Raw genomic sequence first — 22170 nt, forward strand, 5'->3', positions numbered from 1 at the left:
TTTGAAGGCAGCAGCTGGACCTAGCACCAGTTACCAGCTCTGAAAGCAAAACAGGGCCTGGTCCACTTACTTGGTTTGGAGCACAGCGCTCACAAGCTAATCTAAGCCCCCAGATCCTAACAGCGTATTTGCAAAAGTCCACGTCAAGAGGGAGCACCAGTGTGTTTTTAAGACCAAGGTAATTGAAGCTGTGGTTCAGTGAAAAGCAAGCCACGTGGAAGGACGAAAGCTTCCTGCATCCCCAACAGCTTCTTGCCTCATCCCAGCCATGTCACATTTCTAGCCAGGCCACCTGGGGGAGACATTTTCTGCAGCCTGCTAATGCAGGCCATTGTCTCAGCCCAGACTCACGTGATGCCGCTAATCCGAGGAGCAGCCACTGCAGGACAAGTAAGCATGCATTACTAGAGCTTGCTGAATATATTAAATAGTTCAGAAACACTATGTCAGAATAAGAGAATGGTCTTGATGTGATAAGTGAATGGTCTAATTTGCAGTACCTTGAGGGGACATAATTCATAGCAAATGGAGACTTCTTGCCTACTGGAAAAAACAGGCTCCTTTCAGGAGCTGAGTCGTAGAATAGAGACCTCATTGGGTCACTGGTCATTCCTGAAAGTCATGGCCATTTTCCAGGGCCACTCACGGTCCCACTGGACGGCACACTGTCACGCTGTATTTATGGAGCCAGCACTGGTGAGACAGCGTGCATTCAAGAGAGAGAAAAATCCAAGCATCTTAAATAAGCAGATAATTAGTTTAGCACTAATCTCATTTTCTGGAGTTGTGAAAACATCTGGGTATCTGTTTGGCAGAAGTCAGTATGGCAAAAAATAGCGTAATTATTTTAGTCCTAGTTATGTTGACTTATTCAAACCAAGTACCTAAAGTTAACTACTGAAATAGGCAGGTACTTGCCTCTGAATACTTTGCCAGACTTTTTGGTCCGAGGAGTTGCGGATCTCTTTATGGGCATAGCAAATAGTGTCTGCCCTGGAGGCACTGCTATAATTTAATTCCTAGATTTCAGAAGAAATAGTGAGGAGTTTATGGTGACCAAGTGGACTCCTGGCATAGACCTCTTAGGGGTGCACGTTAGCATGCTGGGCTGGATTACTGCCTGCCCAAGAGGGAGTGGGCATTAGGATGCATGATATATGTTTTCATAAAAACAGAGATGGTCCGGGACATTTCTAAGCTCTTTCTCTCCTCTGCTGCCACTTTCTTATAAACTTGGCTTGCTGTTTTCTCCACTCGACCTCAGGACCCCAGCTTTCCTTCCCCAGATACCACATTTGGCCTTCATTTGGGTCAGTTCACTGCAATATCAGAACACGTGTTAAACCCACTAGCTGCTGGCTGACAGACCTGGGTGTCTTTGCTGGAGGAGAAGTAACTTGGAAGGGAGATTTATGGAGGCTCTGACGGGATTAGTGTTAGGCCTGCGGCTGTTCAGCTTTTTCACCACTTGGGAGTAACTCAGAAGTCACAGATAATGCATCCCTTCACGTGGGGCTTTTCAGGAAGTCATGCAAAGCAGGTCAAGACCCTGTTGCCCATTTCACAGATGTGGAAGTTGAGTCAGAGAAAGAGACATGAGTCTTCTGAGTTCGCTTACCGTGGCTGTTAGTAGATGAGATTCCAGTTCTTTAGAAATGTTTTCCTAATGCCTAACCTAAGCCACCCTCACTGCAGTTCAAGCCCATTACTTCTTACTCCCAATTAATGGATACAGAAAATAGTTTTATTCCCTTCTTATTTGCAGTAACTTCTGGAGACTGTTACCACATCTCCCTTGGTCTTCTGTGGATGACAAACCCTGGTTATTTCACTCTCTCCTCATAGGTCATGTTTTCCAGTCATTTTCACCCCTCTCTGGACTCTGCCTCCCTGGTTCTTCGGCCCGAGCAGCCCTGAGCAGAGCAGATCTCACACGCGACGGTCCCAGTGAGATTGCCTGAACAATATGGCGCAGCTGACCCTGTTCAGGCTGTGATCCTTCCTTGCTCCCTGATCTTTTCCTGAAGATCCACTGCCTATTCGACTGCACCTTGTCTCTTATTTTTGCTGAGAGGTTTGATCCTGTATTTATGCTAACTTTCAGCTTGTGCTGCACTTTGAATCATTGTAATATTATTACTAGCTCAAACCTACTCCTTGTCAGCTCTGCTGGGAGTAGGCAGGAGATGTTCAAGAATCTGAAGCCAAAAATAGGGAGAATGAAAGAAAATAAAATTATGACTTCTGAGCTCTTTCTGGCTCTGAACCAGTCTAGCTCTGCAGCCAGGGCAGGTCTCCAGGGCTTGTTCCAGGGGCACCCAGAGGGCTGCACCCTTTAGCCATGGCCGTGCAGCCGTCATCAGTCTCCTCTTCCCTGTCCTGGCGCAGGTTGCTCCTAGAACATGGCTTACATCACACTTCTTGAAACGTATTAGGGAAGACTAAAAAATACTGCAGTCTTTTTGGCTTGCAGCTATTTTAACTTTGTTTAGCTATGTGATTGATTCAGTCATGTATTTGTTTTTAAAGTTCTTACCTGTTTCACTCTGGTTTTAACTACCACCTATTCGTGGAGCTGAACTGGTTTTAAATACCCTTCTTCTCCCAGTCTGAGCTTCCCTGGTTCCAGCAAAGAAAATAGATTAGGGGAGCGCTGTTGTTTTGGTGTTGAAATTCTCCTCCTCTATCACAATGTTGTAATGTTTGAGTCAAATGTTTCCAGGGAATAGCAGTTCAGTTAAATAATTCCATTTCTGGAGGGATTACAAAAGAAACTTTCCACTTGATCTCATACACAATGTCCAATATATTTACAAAAACTTATTATCAGGCATAAATTGACGTTAGAGGTGCCTTTTAACCGACTGCAGTATTTTGAACGCGGCAGCCCCACCCTGAGACCACTGCAAACATCGTCTGAGCCCCGTCCACGCCGCCGCTGGGTTAAGCACGACGCTGGGGCCAAACGCTGGATCCTGAATGCTGCAGCCACGTTATTGCACTCACGCCTCATAAACTGCTCTTCCTTCTCATCCCCTTCTCTGCATGTCTCATACACTCTTTATAGCTCACTGAAAATGCTGAATTTATTCCATTAGGGTGATTTTTTTTTTTTTTTAAATTGTCCAAACATGCCAGTTCCCCCCTACCAAGCTTCCCTGGTGCTGCTGAGTGCCTCCATCCCTTCTCCTCCCACCACCGGGTCCAGGAGCTGCTGATGCACCTTGTCTCGCCTGGGCAGCCCTGCAACACTGGTCGCCCGCTTGCCCAGGGAGGTCTCTCCATTTTCTGGTTATATGGTTGACCTGCAGCTTTTGCTTTGCACCTCCCTGCGGAGTGACCCTCGAGCTGGGATCGCCCTCACTGAAACTTGCCACTTTTCCCCCGAAAAGGACGACCAAAGGGAGGTCCTCCCCGGAGGCAGCCTGCCGGCTGCCCGCTGCCCACCGCGAGCGCGGGGGAGGCTCTGGGCAGCAGACGGCGCGCGAGGGGCGGCATCGCCCCTTTGCCGAGGCGGGCGGACACGCGCGGGCCTGCTGCCCGGGCCTGGGCACCCAGCCGCGTCTCCGCGGCAGCCTGGAGTGAAACCAACCGCTCGCTCCCAGCCCGGCGGGTTTCCACGGCGCGAGCAGCCACCCGAAACGAGGACCGGCCAGGAAGCGCCCATCATGCTGCCCCCAGGCTCGAACGCGAGGCCGGGCGGTGGCTCCTTCTCTCCGGCGTCAGGAGCGGCACCCCTGAGGCCCACGGAGGCGGCTACGAAGGGGTGCCGGAGGCCCCGGGGCCGGCGCCGGCCCGTCCCTGCCCGGCGGCTGCTCGCCCCGCGGCGGCAGGTCGCTCGTCCCCGGGGAGAGGCCGCTTCTCCGCGGCGGGATGGCTGCGTATCCGCCATTTTCGGCGGCGGACGCGCCGCTCGGGCCGTTCAACCCGCCGCCAGTCCCCTCAGGTTAGAAAGGCCCTTGCTAGCTGTCCGAAAGCCGCTGGAGAGGTTAGTCATGACCCATCACACCGGCGGATCATATCGCCGCTATTTTTGGTCCTCTCACTTCTGGTGCGGGGCCCGCGTCGCTCCCTTTGGGGCCTTTTATTTTCAGTTTCTCACTGCCTTTTCCGAAAGCCGCCTCAGGCACCAGGTGGTCAGCAGCTGGCGAGGTATTTTCGTCCCTCGGGAAGCGTGGCCGGGCGAGCAGCTGAAGTGGGGCCGGCGGGGGGCCCCCGCCGAGCGCGGGGCGGCGTGACGGAGCGCCGGGCCCCGGCCGGCGGCGGGGCGAGGACGCGAAAGGGACGCCCTGCCGCGCGAAAGCAGCCTCGAGAGCGCGGCGCGGCGCGTGGACTCGGAGGGGGAAGCCCTGCCCTGCAGCCAGCGGCCCCCGCTTCCCCGCCGCGCCGGTTCTCCCGTTTGCTTCCCTCCGTCCCCGCCGCCCGGCTTGTTCCCTCTCTCCAGGCCAGAAGTCCGTCTGAAGGCCGTGAAAGGATTCAAGGCTGCAGAAGGGAAGATTTTTGCCGAGAGCGAAAGCGGCTCTGCTGCTCCCTGCAAACTGCTGGTCGGTAAATACACGGCACCCGACCGGCAGGCTTGAGCCGCCCGTTAACGTTTTACAGAATAACAAGCCGTTTGCTGTAAAAGAGCAATAGAGAAATGCCGCTTTCGCAGATTATCGGTGGACGTCCGTGCCGTTCTGTCCGCAGCTAATTCTGCGCTGGCGCGTGCAGCTCCTGTGACCCGCTGCGTGAGCAAAGACACGCAGCTAGCTGTGTTGCTGCCCACCCAACACCAACTTATACAGCAAGAAGTAGCTACACGAATTAACTATGCAGATTTGGGGTATAAACACATAACCGCACTCGTGTGACCTTAACGAATCAAGCTCACAGCCCTGAAGCAAAACAAAGGGAAGTAACAGCTTAAGTGAGTATGTAAGCAACGTGGATGTGTACAGGTGAGGAGCGTCAGAAGTTGAGTCCTCTCCAAATCCGTAGTAACACCCTAAAAGCCTTTGCAGGAAACACCATGGGAGAGCCCGTTTCCTGAAGTCGGGCAGTGAAGCCCGTCTGCTCCACCACGGCATAAGAGACGCTCAGCCGCAGTCGGTGCCTTTCCGTGGGCTAATTAAGGTGTGGGGAATATGTTCAAGGTGGTGCAAGACAGCTGGTTACCTGGAGATGAATTTCCAAACTTAATTATACTTCTCCTTCTGCAACATATGCTCGGGCGAGGACGAGGACGGGACCAATGATAGATTAAACAAGCAGATGTGACAACAACAGGGGTAGGTCGGTAGGGGAAGAAGTAGACTCTAAAATCTTGCTGGTATTTGTGGAGCGTATAACTGACAGTAACATTTTAGGGCTATGAATATAAGGTGACGTATGTGCAAGTAATAATCCTGCTAGGACAGGACATGCTGATCACCTTCAGGAGAGGCAATCTTAGACAGTCTTTTTTAAAGACTTTTTTAAATCCTTTCATGTCAGCTTCTAGGACGTGTTGTTGCCAGGCGTTTTTCTTTTTTATTGTCCCTGCTTTTTATTGCTTTTTGTATCAATGCTGGTGCTAAGATTGTGCTTATTTAGTGCAGTTTTTATGATCTAGCTCCCCTGCTGCTTGCTGCTGGCTCCTGTTGCAACCACTCCAGGCAGGGGGTGAGCCCAAGCCTGCAGATTCTTTGTGAGATGTTACCAGCTGGACGTTTCCATCAGTTTTTGTGGAGAGAGAATCAAGATTTAATGGCAAATATTGGATGGCTGTGATCCTGGTAAGAATATGAGAAAGGGCACGGTAGTTTCCTTGACTGACAGGCAGATCACAGCAAATGCAGTACAAGGATATATCTGCTAATCTGTTGGAAACTGCCGGCTGGTTAGGTACAGCACTTAGGCACACAAAGATACGTACATATATCTGCATATAACAAGTGAAGATGGTGGGCACCGAACACACGGAGTCCCCGTGTGAAAGATTTCTATCGAACCAGAGCACGTGGGAGCACCAGATGCACAAAGAAGCGATGGCAACAGAACTTCAGCCCTGTGAAGGTTTCTTTTTCTCCACTGGCCCTTACACCAACAGGGCGATTAATCCTTCGGACTGCTAAGCATGGTTTAATGTATGCATTGTGTCTTCCCACCCACTAATTTGGGTGGCAAAGACAAGGTTTTTCTCTTTGTATTTCGGTAGCACAAGGAGGTTCACCAGATCCCTCTGGGCAAGGCACTCTGTGGGGATGTACCAGTAAAATGTCCCTGTATTGCTGAATATACGAACTGAGTGGAAAAAAAACCCAACAGGTTCAAACAGGCAAGTGAGTCAGGCTGGACCATATTCCAGAGAACATTGACTTGAGATTGCTTTTCTAGATTGGAAAGCAACTTCAAATTTTGCTCATGGATTGAAAAGAAAAAGAGGTGAAAAGCGTTAAGTAAGGCTGGTGTTTATGATGGGCCTTGTTTGACCCGCAACAGAAAGCAGTAGGAAGTTTCTCCTGGACTGATCTCTCCTCCTCTCACCCCCACATACTTTGTCCATTGTACAGAACATTCAGAAAACCTTCCAAACTTGGGCTGCTCTCTGAGGCCTTTCAAATGGACTCAAAATCTGCTTAAGTCCCCCGTGACTGAAGCAGATGTGAAAATAAAGCAAGGCAGCTATTTTTGATCAGTGAGTAAAATCAAAACACACATGTCCTGAAAGGGAACAGTTTCTGCTAAAGAAGTCTGTTGCCCAGAACCAACAGAGTGAACGAGAGGACCCTGCCCTGCACTGATCTTAGAGAAACAGTAACCGGTCTCCGTAATAGCTGGCACAGACTCTTGCCCTTCGATAGGTGCAGAGTATTGGGATAGGGCTATTGCTACTATTGCCTTTTTCATGTGTTACCTCTTCTGTCTTAGAGCATGGCTAACATAGACCGGTGAGTAACACTGCTGAGCACTGTGGAAGCGGGGTGGGAGCCCGGTCTCGCCAGTTTTCCAGCCCAATCACTTCTAATCATCATCCAAGTCATAAGAAAAGTGGCAAGTTTTGGAAACTGCCCCAGGAAGATGTTTTGGCAAAAGCAGGTAAAACCAATACCGCCAGGAACTGGCTTGTTGTATTTGGATTTTTAAGTGGGTTATGAAGAATCTGTTCCAGTAGGGACCCTCAAAGCTACAGGCTCCCGCAGCTACCACGTATTTGGCTGACACGTGCTTTGGGAGACACAGATTCAGCAGAGCGTTCAAGCGCATGCCTATTGGAATGGCATTTTAAAGCACGGTTCAGGAAACTTGCTTTCATTTGGGAAACACCCCAGAAAACAGATTGTAAGGGCTTAAGAGTAGGATGGACTTTTTTGCAATGTAATTAATTTTGTGAGAATGCTTGCAGTCATTTTTCTAAATCTGCCTCCTGGCATTGCGTGCCAAAAGAAAATCTGAGTTCTTTTTTTTTTTTAAAGTAGTTTCTTGCCATTACTGTAATGAAAAAAAGTCCTCAAACATTAGCATTAAGGAATCAACAGTAGGGAAATAGTTGCACTTTAGTACCCTTCAGACTTCAAAAAACATTAGGGATTTCTAACTTACAGCATTTGAATGGTCAGGACAGGGCTGACTGAGAAAGGAAACCCAGCTGCCCTTTTCTTTCAGCTGCAAAGGCCTGTAGCTGTATCTGTGCAGTGAAACGAGGAGTCAGGGACAGAAGTTAGCTTGTGATGGAGGTTCCTACTATGTCACCGAAGGAGTGTCTAGCTGATGCGTTGGGTGACGGCCCCGCTGCAAACGGCCCTTCCCTGCCCTTTTGCAGACAGGGGGAGCGATGCCTGTCAGGGCTTGCTGTGGGGTCAGCTGTGACTTCTTGGATCAAATAGCACAACCCGCAGGGGCTGTGGTTCTCCTTCCTCTCCCCAGCACCGCAAGCAGCTGTGCTGTATGTCACCTAAAACAGTGACTTAAACACTTGGGGCACTGAGAACAGTTCAGGAAATGCTTGCAGCTTTTGGAAAAGGCTGAGGAAGGCAATTGCTGCGTCTCCGGGACATCAGTTACCCGGCAGGGCTGGAGCTGGGGTGCGAATGCTGGCTCAAAGTGCCACCACTTAGATTGGCATGATCAAAGCAAAGCACAAGCAGTTTGTTTTATCACAGTGGGTCTTACTTCACATATTTGTGTGACTGCTAGAAATAGTAACACCTTTTTACCCCAATGCTTCTCTGCGCCTGCTTCAGAACTGACTTTGTACTTCAGACCATGTACTTTTGTTAAGGTAACCTGGAACTAGAGCAGTCCCGTGGCCGCTGAAACCACGGGGGGTTAGACCTGCGTTTGCTCTGCCTTGCTCAGCTCTGTCATCAGCCAAACCAAAACCTCGGCTCCAGCTCTTCATGAATGGTGGTAAAGCTTGGATCGGAGCTTGTTTAATAAGTAGCTGTTTGCCCTGGCTGTCTGCTCAAGAGTCTATGGAAAAAGATTTTTCTAGGTATCATTTCCAAATCAAGAATGACAGTTGAAAGAAGTGCAGGCAGCTCATGTGTCCAGCTCTTTGACTTTTCAGAGGAAATGAATAACTAGAATGAGACAATTTAACAAATGAGATAAATAACATTTAATTGGTATTGTAATGAACCTCAGGCAGTCTGCTGCCGTGGATAGCCTGCAAATTATCTCCATTTCAGTTCTGTGAGTTTTTAAAAGATGCTAAGAGTTATTCACCAAATCCCCTGAAACACATTTGGAATTGAGCAACAAATACCCAGTGGTCTCATTTGAAAATCACAGCCATATCCCTATAGGGAGGTAGAGATCCAGGTTAAATACGGCCTAAAACAGCTTGGATATTTTTGTGCAAGATGATAGAGTAGAAAGGGAGGATAATTATAATGTGCGTCATTAACAGACAATCGAGCGTATAAAGCTATGAGGTTTTGTTTCTATTTCCTGGATAGCTGGAAGGTTAATTTGGCCATGAAAGTAGAGGTGGGTTTTGAAAAGAGCTCAGTGCTGCCTGATTGCTGATATCAGTACAGTCAGCAGCAGCTTGAGATGGAAGGGAAAAAGAGCATAACGTAAGACAAGACCTGGCAAAGGCTCCTCACGGTCCTAAGGAGGCAAGTGGGGGATGAGCATGCTGCAGGACTGACGTGTGTGCACAAAGCCTCGAGCTAGCTTTGAGCTAGCTGTTTTGGATACCAGCTAGCAGGAGAGGTGCCGCCACGTGGGTTAACCACCCCAGTGACTCCCCAGCTCTGGGGCCGGTTTTGCAGCCCAGGATGGCAGTACCCAGCCTTGCCAGTTAAAAGGAGCCTGTGCAAGGAGGTGCTGGTTTCATTGCAAAAGGCTTGGCTTTGTCCCTGGGTTGAAGTAGAAACTACACAAAGAGCTAAAATCTCTTAAAAAATGACTTTCTGGTTAACTGTTGGAGGCTTTTGCTTAGGTAAAGCTTGTGAAGAAACTCCTCTCTCACTCTCTGTGCAAGCTTCTGCTTGACATGTTAGGAGGAGAGGCAACGAGGGAGACAGCTGTAGCCGGTCTTGCCCTCTAACTAGCTTAATTTGGGTATAAAGTATCAGGGAACTCAGGCTTGCAGCTGTACTTTTCTCAAAGTGCAGCCAATGCTGCAGCAATGGTGGTAAAGCGTGTATCTTGTTCTCTGGGCAGAAAGTGTCTCTGCAGGTTCAATTTTCACTTCTCTTCCCTACTCCAGCAAGCTTTCTGGAGGGCGCTGCAGAAAGCAGAAGACGTTCGATCCCTTCCCTGGCTTCCAGCTGGTGTGTGCACACACACACGTGTGCATGTATCCGAAATAGAAAGAGTGCTACAGCAAAGAGTATGAAGAAGGAATATGATACTGCATATAGTGTTTGTTTTTAAGATTGTCTTCATCATTTCTTCATTAAAAAGCAAATGTTATTTTATGTCTCATAAGATCTCACTTTGCAGTTCTCTAGCAACCAGCCCTTCAGAGTGATAACTGGATGATCCTCGTGATTTCTCTGTGAAGTAGGTAAGTTAGGCGATCCCTATTTTTAAGTCAGAAACTCTATCAAAGCAAAACACTGCTCGCTTGCGTGCTTTTTTTTCCCCCTGCAGAGAGAACGAGAAAGAATTGTGTATGACAGATGTTAGCCTCATCATTTAATGAATTTCTGCAAGGTGCTCAGACACCGTGGTGCTCAAGGAAGTATAAGAAGCAATGCAGAATAGTAGTGGTAGCTCATCTGAAAAAGCAGCACACACCTAACGTACACATCTGCTCCTCTAATTTACACCTCAGTAGATGAGGCTGGGGGGGGATCAGCAGGGATTCATTTTAATAATTTCCTTACAGACGTTTTTGGAGGAATGCTGGAAGGGAGGGCCTGATTGATGGCTTTGCTCTAATTGAAATCCCAATTTTCCCCTCCAGCCTCAGTGTCCTCGGCTGATGTGATGCTGCAAAGGCCCAGCTGCCACGCAGGATAGCTCTGCCCCATCTGCCAAACCCATCCTGTGCCGTCAGCCTCACTTAGGAGGGATTGAAAGGAAGACGAATGAAACCGTGAAGTTACCACCCTGGAGTCGACGGTGTATTTACACTACATCTTTTCTTCTCTGGGATGACGGTACATGTGAAATTCAGAATCTGTTGTTTCTTCGGAGCTGAACAGACAAACTACCTGGTATTTCTGGTCTCTTTTTGGGTAAGCTCATAGAGCATAGACTGAAACATGTTTGCAGATTTCTTTGGGAGAATTCCTCAGCAAACTGAAATTGCTTAACAGTTCATAAGGAGAGGAAAAGGGATGCAAATGTAATAGAAGAGAGCCAAAGACTTAGGTGTACAAACAGGATTTGCTAAGCTCTATTGGTGAGGTTGTTTTGCTATCTTGTATGAGGAAAAAACACAAACTTACATCTGTTATGTAAAATTTAAATGTGTTAAGGGTTTTGTGAAGATTAATTATGTTTGCGACATACACTAGCATTCTAGCAGATAGCTGTGGATCTCCAGGAAGAGAAGTATTTCTTAAGCCACTGTGTAGAGCTCAGTGTAGTCCACTACCTAAGCCGATGAGTCCCTTGGCTCTGCTCCTCAGGGCATTTCTTAAGTGCAATCTTGGAGCGCAGTGTTCTTAAATTAAAGCATAAAAATAACTAAAGTAGTCTCAAAGTGAATTGTAAGAGCTGACAAAATGGAAGTAACAAACAGAGTTAAAACAGCGTGACAGCAATATCCTGTTACAGAGGGAGAGTAAGCAATATTCAGTAACAGTCAAATATCAACTATTTCTTGTGACAACGCGCTGATTTCCCCAAAAAGGAAACTGAGGACAAACTGCAGCAGTAATGCAGCATGTGTGAGCACAGAGCGGGTATAACTATGACAACATTTAATAAGTATCTGATCTCCGAAAGCTCGACTGTGTGACCTTTAGCAGTGTTCAGGATTGTATGTCTGTTTAGGCTGTCATTAAACGAGGCAGGCTTTCTCAAAACAAATATCACATAGAAGTAATCGGAGCAGTTTTGAAGAACTAGGTTCCTAACTAGCTAGCTAAGTAACTCTGAAAAGCTAGATATCAGTAAGAAACCCAACACAAAAATTTACTTTGGATAATACCGCTCTACTCCATGTTCAGGTAAATGGCTTGTTTTCCGTGACGTGACTAATGTGGAGGCTGGTCTCATAGAAACCTGCTAGTTTAAGCAGTCCAGGCTTTCTCCCCATTTCCCGTGGGATACTGCATATGAAAGAGAATTTTGTCCTCCTTTGACTTTCAGTGCTTGGTGTGCTAAAGAACGGAGGGCAGGGTAGGAATGTCTTTAAGGCAGAATTAGATAACTGCAGTTGTCCTTAGGAGCTTGTATCCTGGTAGTTTAATTCATGCTGAGTGGATGGCTACGTGATCGCTGACAGCTTTGCAGATCTGTGCAGGAGGGAGGGAGTGACTGCAGGGAACCAGACATGGGCGCACGAGGCTTCATTCTCAAACCGAGGTCTAGGAGTTTAGTCGCTTCAATAGTGTCCCCTCCCCTAGTACTCCAAAACTAATGGTGGTGCATATCTCTCACTGCTAGGTAAGTTATGAGTGGCATTTGAAATTTACTCTATAAAACAGAGTAATAAGAGTGAAGAATTTTAAGGTAGCTTGAAGACTGACATTAATTACCCAGTAATTTTCTAGCTGTGATCCTTGAAGTACTTGTTGTTGATCCCCAGACAGATGGCTAGTCACATAGGATGGGCTTCTCCTCTTTATTTCCATCTGCTATATTTCATTAAGACAGCTAAAAATAAAAAATATCCCTAATGTTATTTTTCCATGCAAGTTACTGCTACAGTGATTTGATGCAACAGTGAATAGAAGAGTTTCCAAGCGACAAGATTTTCTTAATTTGTGATCCTTGGCATGAAAAGCGGCTGAGAACCCCTACACTAGACTCATTGCGAGTGCTACACTTACTTCTAAGTATTATTTATCTAGAAGAGAGATTTCTAAAATACCTCTAGAAACAGCTTTTCTTCACCGCTCCAGGCCTCTTTTCAGTCAGCTCAGTGACCGAAAGCTTCCTTGGGGGTTTTTCATTGCTTTGGGATTCATTTGGTTTGCTCTCCCATGGATTTTTGGGCTCTATCTAATGTGTCTTTGTGCTTGGTGAAGCTGGGTTCTTGCACATGCAGCTCCACCGATTTCAGTGGTCAGCTCCTGATGTATTAAAACGTTCTGCAGGGAAGCTAAGGTCCCCTCTATGCAGACTGCAATTTATTCCCTTTCTAAAGGGGACAAAAACCTGAAGCATAAGTACTGATGATCTCTTCTAGTCCTTCTGTGCCTTTCCACGAATCCTGCCAGAAGGACATGAACTCTTCCTTAGTTCACGATGAAGTTTTAGCATGTTTTAGAACAGAGGACTTTAAGAGGTGGCCCAAACACACAAAAGTAAGCGCAGAAACAGCAAAGAGGCAGCCCAGCAGTAGGAGCCTGTTGTGATGAGGAGCTCTAAGGACGTAGCTAATATTCACTCAAAAGACTTTAAGAGGAAATCTGGGACTGTTGTCTTAGACCTTGGCTATTTTTATTCTTGACTACACAAGCCACTGCTGTAGGCCTTCTGATTGCTGATCACAGATGCTTACGAGAGACGAGATACGTTATTTTACCCTATTTTTAAATGCCTAAAGAAAGCATGCTACTTTAAACCACACAATCCAAAGACATACTAGTATTGCATCTTAGTGAAACTGCATACAACACAGATGAGAACCTTTGTTCTTACCACTCCTTTATTAGTAGTAGCTTCTGCTTAGAAAAGCAAGTGATTTCCTCACCCTCTTGGCAACGTTCCCACGAGGAAATTCCTCCTCCTAAGCCGTAGCAATGGAGCCAGTCATACAATCCCTCCTTCTGTTGGATCACGCTGTTTTATCATTGCCAGGGCTCTGGCAGCTCACCCCAGCCCATCACCCCAGGAGAACCTTTGGCACCGTTCTTGTGTCTGTTCTTCCTCCTCTGAGAGCATTTATTTGAGTTCCACCCTAGGATCATGCTGACTTAGGCCCCAATTTAGCAAGGTATTTTATCGCATGCTTAAGTGTAATTGACTCAGACCTTCAATCTGTTTTTAGCTTATCAGAAGTCTGGGTGGGTAAAGCCATCCTCTTACGTGCTCTCCACTCCCAAAGAGATTGGCCATCCATGTATGAGACTGCATGAGCCTAAAACTGAGCAGAAAGATAAGTAGGACTGCCAAATTGGACTCTGTCCAGCATGGTGGCGCGTCTTTTAAGACCTAATTATCTTCACACAACGCTGTGGATGCATCAGCTCCATGGCTGTGACACCCTCCATGTTACTGGGTGCTTCTACCACAACTCGCTGCTCTGGTGCATAGTAATTCAGCTTTGGGTAGTTTGTGCCTTACTCAAACTTTGTCTCAGGTACTAGGAGTTTTGCTTGCACTGAGTCCTGAATAAGAACTTCAGGATTAAACTTAGAAGCAGAGAATGTGGCTAAGGTAGGCAAAAAGCAATGAGTGCCTTCCATGAATTATATAGCCCATGAATTTAGCCCCTAAATATTATGGGAAAAAAAAAAAGTCCAGTAATACTAGTTTCATTGTGTTATTCTGCTTCAACCACAGTGCAGTTGGATGCAGTAGCATCTCATTTTCCTGTAGGGCCCCATCACATCAGCTTAAAGCTTAATGATAATGCCAAAGAAATGAAAATACACTATGGATTTCACTTAGCTACTTAACTTTTACCTTCGAAGTCTGGTTTATTTAATTTAGACCATATAAAAATTCCAGTGGTGAAGGGTGGAGCAAAATAAATGTTAAATGGAGGCTTTGTTTTCCTGAAACAGCTGAAATCAAGAAGAAGCTGAGTTGTGATGATCAGATTTCTCCTGTATGTCAGGAGTTCAATGTATCATTAGATTTCAAGGCATGGGGCTATTCTGTTCCTCATTGCAACCAGCCAAGATTCTGCACATCAGTGAGTTTTTACTCTGGGCTCTTTCCATAGGATATATATTATAGTGAAAGTGGTAACTAAATCATTCTAAATGTATTTTTAGGAGTGACTTATTACCTTTCAATTCTGCAACACAGCAGAAAATGAAATTAGATGCTGACTTAAATATTGAGTTTTATATTTTATATAATTGTAACTAGGTCATCGCTACAGCAAGTTTATTTTGTACAAACGTGAGCATTAGCTATAAACCCCTGGTCATGACAATTTCAGATTCGAAGATATGTGAAACCTCATGGTGACAGAGGAACCAAAAACCCTAAAAACCTCGTCCAAGGGCTCAGGCCCCAACCCCACGAAATGTTAGCCATGGGGCATATGTGAAATATGGTTGAGCTGTGCTGAGTTCATGCAGTAGGTGACAAAGGGATGCGAGCAACCAGCACTCCACAGCACAAGTCCTGAGTGATCCTATTACATAACTAAATGAATTATTCATACATTTCAGGGAGAGAAGCTATAGCCACATCTGAAGTTGAAATAAATAAAACAGCTTAGCACTTAGCCAATGATCGACTTTTTGTATAATTTAAATTGGTCGGAAACATCCATGGTGGACTAGTGCAACCTCTGCAGACATCCATTCATCAGCAAAGTAAATGAGATAGTGAGTCTATTTGTTATTTGGCCAGCTGGCAAATACAAACAACGAAGCAGCAGCAACATTAAAATATGTCAGAGAAGGAGAAGCATTGACTGTTATGCAAGGATGATGTGGGGCACTGACTGCGAATCAGGTTGTGGTATCTCAAGCTAATCCAATAGTCAGTGAAGATGAACTTGTCAGTCCTGAGAAGACTGTTGCATTGTGTGTATCTTCTGCAGAGCACCTCTCACCGCTGCCCTGTTCTCTCAAGCTTTCAGGACTCTGTCTCATGTGGTGGCTAACTCTTACAGAGGTTTTATCCTTCCTATATCCAGGGCAGACCACCTTGTGACCTGCAGGTATTCTGTCTTCTAAACTTCTTCATACTGAAAAGGTGTAGTTCACAAGTTTCAGTACATTCTGCTTTCCTTTCTTAGGAAGAGTGAGGAATGTCCTGATGCTAAAGGACAGCTTTGAGACATAGGCATTGCCTGAGGTTGGAGAATAGTGCCAGCCAAGAGGAGCTGAGCTAGACAGAGGACACTTCTGTATTCCAGGGATGTTATGAACTTCTCTTAAAGCCGAGAAACCTGAAACTGCAGTGTCAAGTCAGACTTCCTCTCGCAATGGAGTTGAGGCAGGCTAATTTTAGTCTCCCTGCACTATGCAAATTATCATTCTGTAGCTGAGTTTATTTTTTAAAGTGCTGACTGGCAAACTCACTGCAGGGCATGGGCTCTTCACATGTGTCTTAAAGGGTTTGCAGTTGGTGTTAGAAAATCACTCAAAATACTGAGACACTTCTCTTCCTGGCTTTCTCAATGCAAGAACATCTGTGTGGTATTGACCTGCTGGAAGTCTATGCTAGCAGGTTAGAAGTGGAGGACCTATTTCAGAAGCAGCTGAAAGTCTATTGCCCAGTTACATTCTACCTGACAGTAATGTCTGATATATATTGTGGCATCTCTTTTGCCTTGTGAACTTATAAACCAGACTCAGCTGGTTAGTGGAGTTTCAGTCTTTGCCTGCTGTGTTTCAGAAGAGGGGTATTCGTGCTCGAAGGGGCCCTGCTAGAAGGCATGTTCTCGATAGGGAAGGCTTATATGACTTGTTTAGATCATGCATTCACTTTCTAGCTGGCCAAAGTTAGGTCTTAGTGTTTTTCAGGAATGTATTTTTCGTTCTACGTGTAATTCTTTTTCTTCCTTGAAAACTCCCCTGATAAACTGTACATGGTTGTCCCATTGGAGAAAATGGGAGTTCTAGTGTGGACCCTTCATAGTAGCTGGGTCCTACCTAGTATATATGTAGATAATGGAAACAGGTTGCTATTGTTTTTTAGATGTATTCTCCAAATATCTGGCATATTCACAGAGCTCACTTTTAACTAGTATTGATCTGACTTCTTAGGAAAGAAATATTTCTTAAAAATACTGTTATTAGAGTGTGATTCATGATGCTCAGTTAAAAGATAGAGGCAGATATGGTGCAGCAGAAGCAAGGCAGAATAGGGCTCCAGGAAGCACAGGCCTTAGCACTGGCAGTACATTGTTACGTTTCTCTCTAATATTACAACGATTTAGTCTGCAGCATTTCTAACTGCAGATCATCTGATAACTTTCATAATATCTCTATCACAAGTCATACTATGACTTAATTGTTCTTTGTATTTAAAAGAAACAATTCCCCATTATTTCTTATCAACATATCATAGATAGCTTCAGAAACTTCCCTTTCTTAAATTTAAGAATAACCACTTCCAAGTTTGATGTCTTACCCATGACCTTCGCGGCATTTACCCCTCCAAGCAGGTCTGCCCGGAACTTAGTTTGGAAGGGAAATTTGAATCCTGAACTCAAAATGAGGCAGGTGAGTAAAAGGAGAAACTGGTTTTCAAATCTGTGTGTTACAATTTTAAACAGTGCTCCTATGTTCTGTGGCTGATCTTGAATCTTTAACATAAGTGCTTAGGATCTGGGGCTTGAACTCTACTGGAGCAATGAGAACTTCTCCTTGAAACCTGCTACGGGCTCTAAGGGTGACTTTGAGAAAAGCAATGTGCATAGTAAGATACAATTTAGATATGGATGGTGTGAAATATCCCCTCTCATTTAGGGCATGGAAGGAGACTGCCACTGTATATCTTCTAATGCAGTGAGCTACACTTATGTATTTATTGCCATTTAGGTGAACAATCTGCCTATTTTGTAAAGTCCAACAAAGCTTAGACAAAAACACTACCAAGTTTGAAATAAATAGCCGTAGGACTGTGCATAACGTGTGTGGCAGCTCCCCAGCATTAAAAGGGTAGGACTGGAGAAAATATCTTTTCCATTCTAAAACCATGGGACAATCCAAGTGAAATACAACACTCTTCCTTTGGGAGAAATGCGAGGAATTCAGGCACTTGGCTGGCCACTGGATGTCACTGGTTCTTCATAGGAGTAGCAGGGCGCAGACTCCCGTGCAGACAGGAGACAGTAGTTGCAAAAGAGGGGGCTACTCGGGATGTCTGAAGTACACACCGATGAAAATGATTCACCAGTTTAATTCACAGGATCTTCCTAAAATCTCTCACCAGTGAAAGTGGTGGCAGGGTCTCAGATCCAAGACTAGGGAGCAATAAAGAAGCTCTGTAGGGATGAATGGTGTGTTTGTCTGCTCAGCATTTCACCCGGACAAGCGGACATGCTTACCTTCCAGAATGGCTGCCCTCTGTTTTCACACGTTATCTGTGTCGTTTCATTGTGCATTAGCTTCATATTAAGTCTGACCTTTCTACTGCACTTGACTGGGGAAAGATAATCACCTGCTCTGCTTTCTTTGGAGTAATACATCAATGTATATGGCAGATAGATAAGTGCATCTGGGAAATATGGTTGCATGTGAGAGTAGGAGGGGAAAAGTAACTTTGTGGAGGTCAGGATCCGCTTGAAGACCTGCCAGACCAGCCTGAGGGCAAATATATTTTTCAAGTGGGGTATGTAACTCCCCATGCCAACTCCATTGGCTTCCATGAAAACTCAGTCTATGGATAGATGGCGGAAAATCTCCTTTTGCTGAGAACAGTAGAAAGAGACTTCAATTCCCCATTCCACACTGCTGCAATAAGGCCCTGTGCGAGCACTGTGAGGCTTCGGTGATTTATGATGTTACAAAGACTTGGTAAGTTATGAAGGAAGAAAAGGAGTATTTCAGGTTACATATAGGGGTTAGAGATGGACATAAATATGCTGTTGTGTAGCCCTTGGAACAGAACTAAGGCTGTATGTTATACAAAATAAACATGAGTCAAAAGGAGTTGTAATACTGAAGGGCAGCCATGAGGCATCATGGCTTTCCAGGGGACAACTGGTTTTGAAACAGCAATAAACTCACACAAACAGCTTTATTAGAGCACCGCTGCAGAAACTTCAGGGACCTCTCCTAGCTAATGCAAGTGCAGATTGTATGAGTCTATGTGGATTTGCTCTGTGGGCTACAAGGCATCAGTTGCTGCAATACAGTGACCGTTCTGAAACGACCACAAAGCTGATACAGCGGTGAAAGTGTGGGGGCATCATGAGGCTGCAGTTTGGGTCAAGTTCAAAATATCTTTCCCTCAGCCTCCAGCTGTGGCTGTTTGAGATGTCAGAAGCGGAACGAACGAGGCTGCTCCGTGCCTGGTGTTGCTATCGCTGCTCATGCTTATTGCTCTCTCTCTCTAGTACCTCGGCATGGTGCGGGGCTGTACGGCGTTGGTGTAGTCGGATATTCGCGCAGATAAACCCTAAGGAGGGTGGCAGGAGATGGGGGCCAGCCGCAGCAAGGCAAGGCAAGGGCAGGGCTCCCTGCCTGCCGGTGCTGGACCTGGCTGGAGCCGCGGCAGCCCTGACCCCGCTGGTTTGGGGTTGGAAACTGATTGAGTTAAGGTGAAGAAAAAGCCTTGGGGTCAGAGCTCGTTTTATTCACTTTACTCATGTAGAAGCTCTAGTTAATGCTGAAGTGGTTAGAGAATCAGTCTAAGCTAACTTGATGCAAAAACATCATCTCATGAAAACAAAGGCAGCTTAGCTAAAATTGGTTTGAAAATGCTCATTAATTAAACTCGTAAATTTGCATAGATGGAGGCTTGCTAATGCTCTCTTCCCCCCCCTTCTTACCTAATTATGACTAATTATTTGTCTAATTACGATGTAATTGTGCGGCTTCGGGATCACTGATTACAGATGCGCTTCCTCCTCTCATTGTCTCGTATGAATACTAGCAGAAAACAGGAATGCTCTACTGGGATGTGCCACTGCTCTTCTTGGCTACAGCTTTGACCTTAAAAAAAAAAAAAAAAAAGAGAAAATGAAAAAAGTGAGTAAGCTGAGCTATGTATAGTTGAGCTAATTATTTTGATATGATATGACAGCACTGGAGTCTGTTTCTCTTCACTCAATTAATTCCAATGGAAAGAGCATTAAATACCCTTTTAACAGTATTCGTTGACTACAATACAAACTTGCCTAACGTTTTAAAATGCAGGATTTTTGCAATGCAGCACAGCATGGGGGGAGGACAATGCTGTGTTGTGTTTTTGGCTGATGTAGGAGAAGTTGCAATCTGAGTAGCAGTGAGGAGCAGAAATGGGATTGCTGTTGTGAATGAAAAAAATCCTGTCTTTGGTTAGAAGATAGTAAGCAGCAAGTTTACGCAAACTACCAAATAAAATTGCGCAGCACAAAGCTCAGCTCTCCTCTAGGGCTCTCAGTGGAATCCAAGGAGTTTTTAGTAGCTAAAGCATTATTATTTGCAGGTGGGGAAACTGAGGCAGAAGCAATCTAACTGGGCAAAAGTTACAAAGCAAGTAAGTGGCCAGAGTGACAGACAGTCTTGATTTGTGGTCTCTGATCATTTCAAAGAAGGTGGATTTATAGTGTACTTTGACGCTCTCGTTCCTGCCTTTGTGCCGTTCCCATGCACGAATTCTGGGAGCGAGACCTGCTGGGCAGCAAACAAAGCCAGGGCAGCGGTGGGGACAGAGTGGGCTGTCGTTGCAGTATTTTTTGTTACCCATTATTGAGACTCTGTAAGAGAAGTCCTCCAGTGAACCTTGAAGTATTTTCTTGGTCTCAGGAAAGTAACTAATAGCACCTATCCCTGGTCTCTGTTTTTTAGAGCTGGACAATAAACTATTTTCTTAATCTTTAAGATTTTGGGTTTAAAAAAAACCACAAAATAGATCTTCATCTTTAATCAATACAGAAAATGAAGTCTTTAGCTCTTGTGAGTTAGTTTTGGTGGAAGAACACTTCACTGCAGAGTTCTTTAAAGCTCTGGTCTTGCTTCCCTTCCAAGGCTTAAAAATGTCTTTTCTTCCTTGCTCCTTGCCGTCCTCAGGATGTTCTGCAGCTTGTGCTTCTCCATGACCACAAAGCTTGTGCCAGAGGATATGCCAGGTATTACAGTGCTTTTTTCTTCACCCTTGCAAAAGGGGAAAAACACACACTCCCTCCCCCTTTTAAGGCTTTGATCAGCTCTGTGAAACCTGTGTACTTCTCTAGTTGCTTTTTGTGACCTGTCAAGCTTTCAGAAAGCAGGTGCTGTTTGTGAAGCCTTTACGTGACTGTCACTTTGTTTCCATTTTATTTATCCTTTTTAAACATGTGGGTCAGGCAGCTGCAGGTACAGTGCAATATTCATGAGAGGCTCTGATTTATGCAGGCATAAAGCTGTGCAGTGGGATTACAGGGTACTGAATGTTATATGCAGTTTTAATTTCTTTTTATGACCATAGGATACAGGCAGAGTTTCACGAATATGGAATTTATGAGAGCCTCATTCATGCAGGTTTTAAAGGGGCCCTGTACCTGTGCCTTGCAAAGGAAGAAGAGCGTCAAAAGGTATAGTCACTCTTGCAGAATGCAGATGGCTGTTCAGATCCGATGCTGCGCAGCATGAATGGGGCTAGTGAGCCTGCTTACCAATTGCCAGTTAACAAAAGTATATTTAAAAGCATGGGAAGGATAATTAGTTTGACACCTAAATGGCCTCTGCATGTGGAATCCAGACAGTTCTCCAGTATCTATACAGTCCCAGCCGTCCTCCGAGTTAGGTGCCTGTAGCAGAGGCACCGCAAAAGTCGCTGAAATACTTAGACTCTGAAATCTTCGGAGCAGGGGTTCCCTGTGCAGGACAGCACCCGGACCTAGCTTTAAAGGCTTCTAAAGGCTGCCATAATGCAAACTAAAATAACAGAGGACTTTGTGGCAAGTCCAGACGTTCAATTCGGCCGTTCTAACTTCCCGTCCAGTGCTTTATTCCAGTGGCCCCAGCCCTTTGTTGTGCTTCTATAATTTTGCATTTCATATCCAGCCCTGCAAGCCCTTCCCCTTGAGCAGGAGCTCTGCTTGTAGAAGACACAGGGGCTGCCTTGCTGCTCCCCTAGCACAGCCATCTATTTGTAATTTGCATTGTAGATTACGAAACAGGATTGCATACGATTTGAGTTATTAAATGCAATAATATGGCTTAGCAACATAATGTGCATGTCTAATGTGGTGACTTAGGCAGCCCTCTCCTGCCTCCAGGAGCCCGTGAGTGTCACACATCGATTTACATGTCATTTCATCCTCAGAAACGTGGCCGCTTTGGGGAGAGAGATGATTCTTTAATAAGTCACACAAGTCTCTGTGCTGGATCCGGAGCCGTCAGTGTATCTGGAAACCTGGCAGTGGGTTTCTGATCAAAGGTGCCGGTTAAGTGTTGGTTTAAAACACTGCGTCTGGTCACTTTGTGACCGGTGCCAGCTCCTGGCAGAGGGTGAAGGGAATCCCGTCCCGTCTCCACAAGCGAAAGGAGAAGCCGTTTCCCAGGCGGACATCTCGGAACGAGGCATCTGCCGCGCTCGGCGCTCTCGCCACGCCAGGAGGGCCCAGCGCGTGATTTCTGCCGTGAGGCCCGGGTCCCCCGGTCGCGGACGCTGCTGCCGCACACGCCGCTGCGTCTAACCTGCGCCTAAGGAGCAAACGGGGCTCGCCGCCTCGCAGCGAGCGTCTGGAGGTCCTATTTCTGCAGCAGGGGAGCCTTCCGCTCGCTCTTCGCTCTCCCGTGCCATTCAGGAAAACAA

The 22170-nt window shown here is 46.0% G+C and overlaps 1 protein-coding gene across 6 annotated transcripts in view; it reads left to right on the forward strand.

Annotated features, from left to right (window-relative positions):
* Positions 1–2819: 2819 nt before the first annotated feature.
* Positions 2820–22170, forward strand: part of LOC138061606 (uncharacterized) — a 30167-nt gene continuing 10816 nt past the window's right edge. The window contains exons 1-6 of one of the 6 annotated variants that reach the window (XM_068913610.1): positions 2820–5270; positions 6892–7059; positions 9916–9979; positions 10382–10655; positions 20892–20944; positions 21679–22062. In XM_068913610.1, coding sequence (XP_068769711.1) covers positions 3297–4238 — 942 coding nt within the window. In that variant the 5' untranslated portion in view covers positions 2820–3296 and the 3' untranslated portion in view covers positions 4239–5270; positions 6892–7059; positions 9916–9979; ... (1 more) ...; positions 20892–20944; positions 21679–22062. Of the gene's footprint in view, positions 5271–6891; positions 7060–9915; positions 9980–10381; positions 22063–22170 lie in introns of those variants that run through there. The other 5 variants (XM_068913611.1, XM_068913607.1, XM_068913612.1 and 2 more) reach the window with 5 other exon arrangements.

Source organism: Struthio camelus, chromosome 19 (genome assembly GCF_040807025.1).
Source record: "Struthio camelus isolate bStrCam1 chromosome 19, bStrCam1.hap1, whole genome shotgun sequence".
Taxonomy (NCBI): domain Eukaryota; kingdom Metazoa; phylum Chordata; class Aves; order Struthioniformes; family Struthionidae; genus Struthio; species Struthio camelus.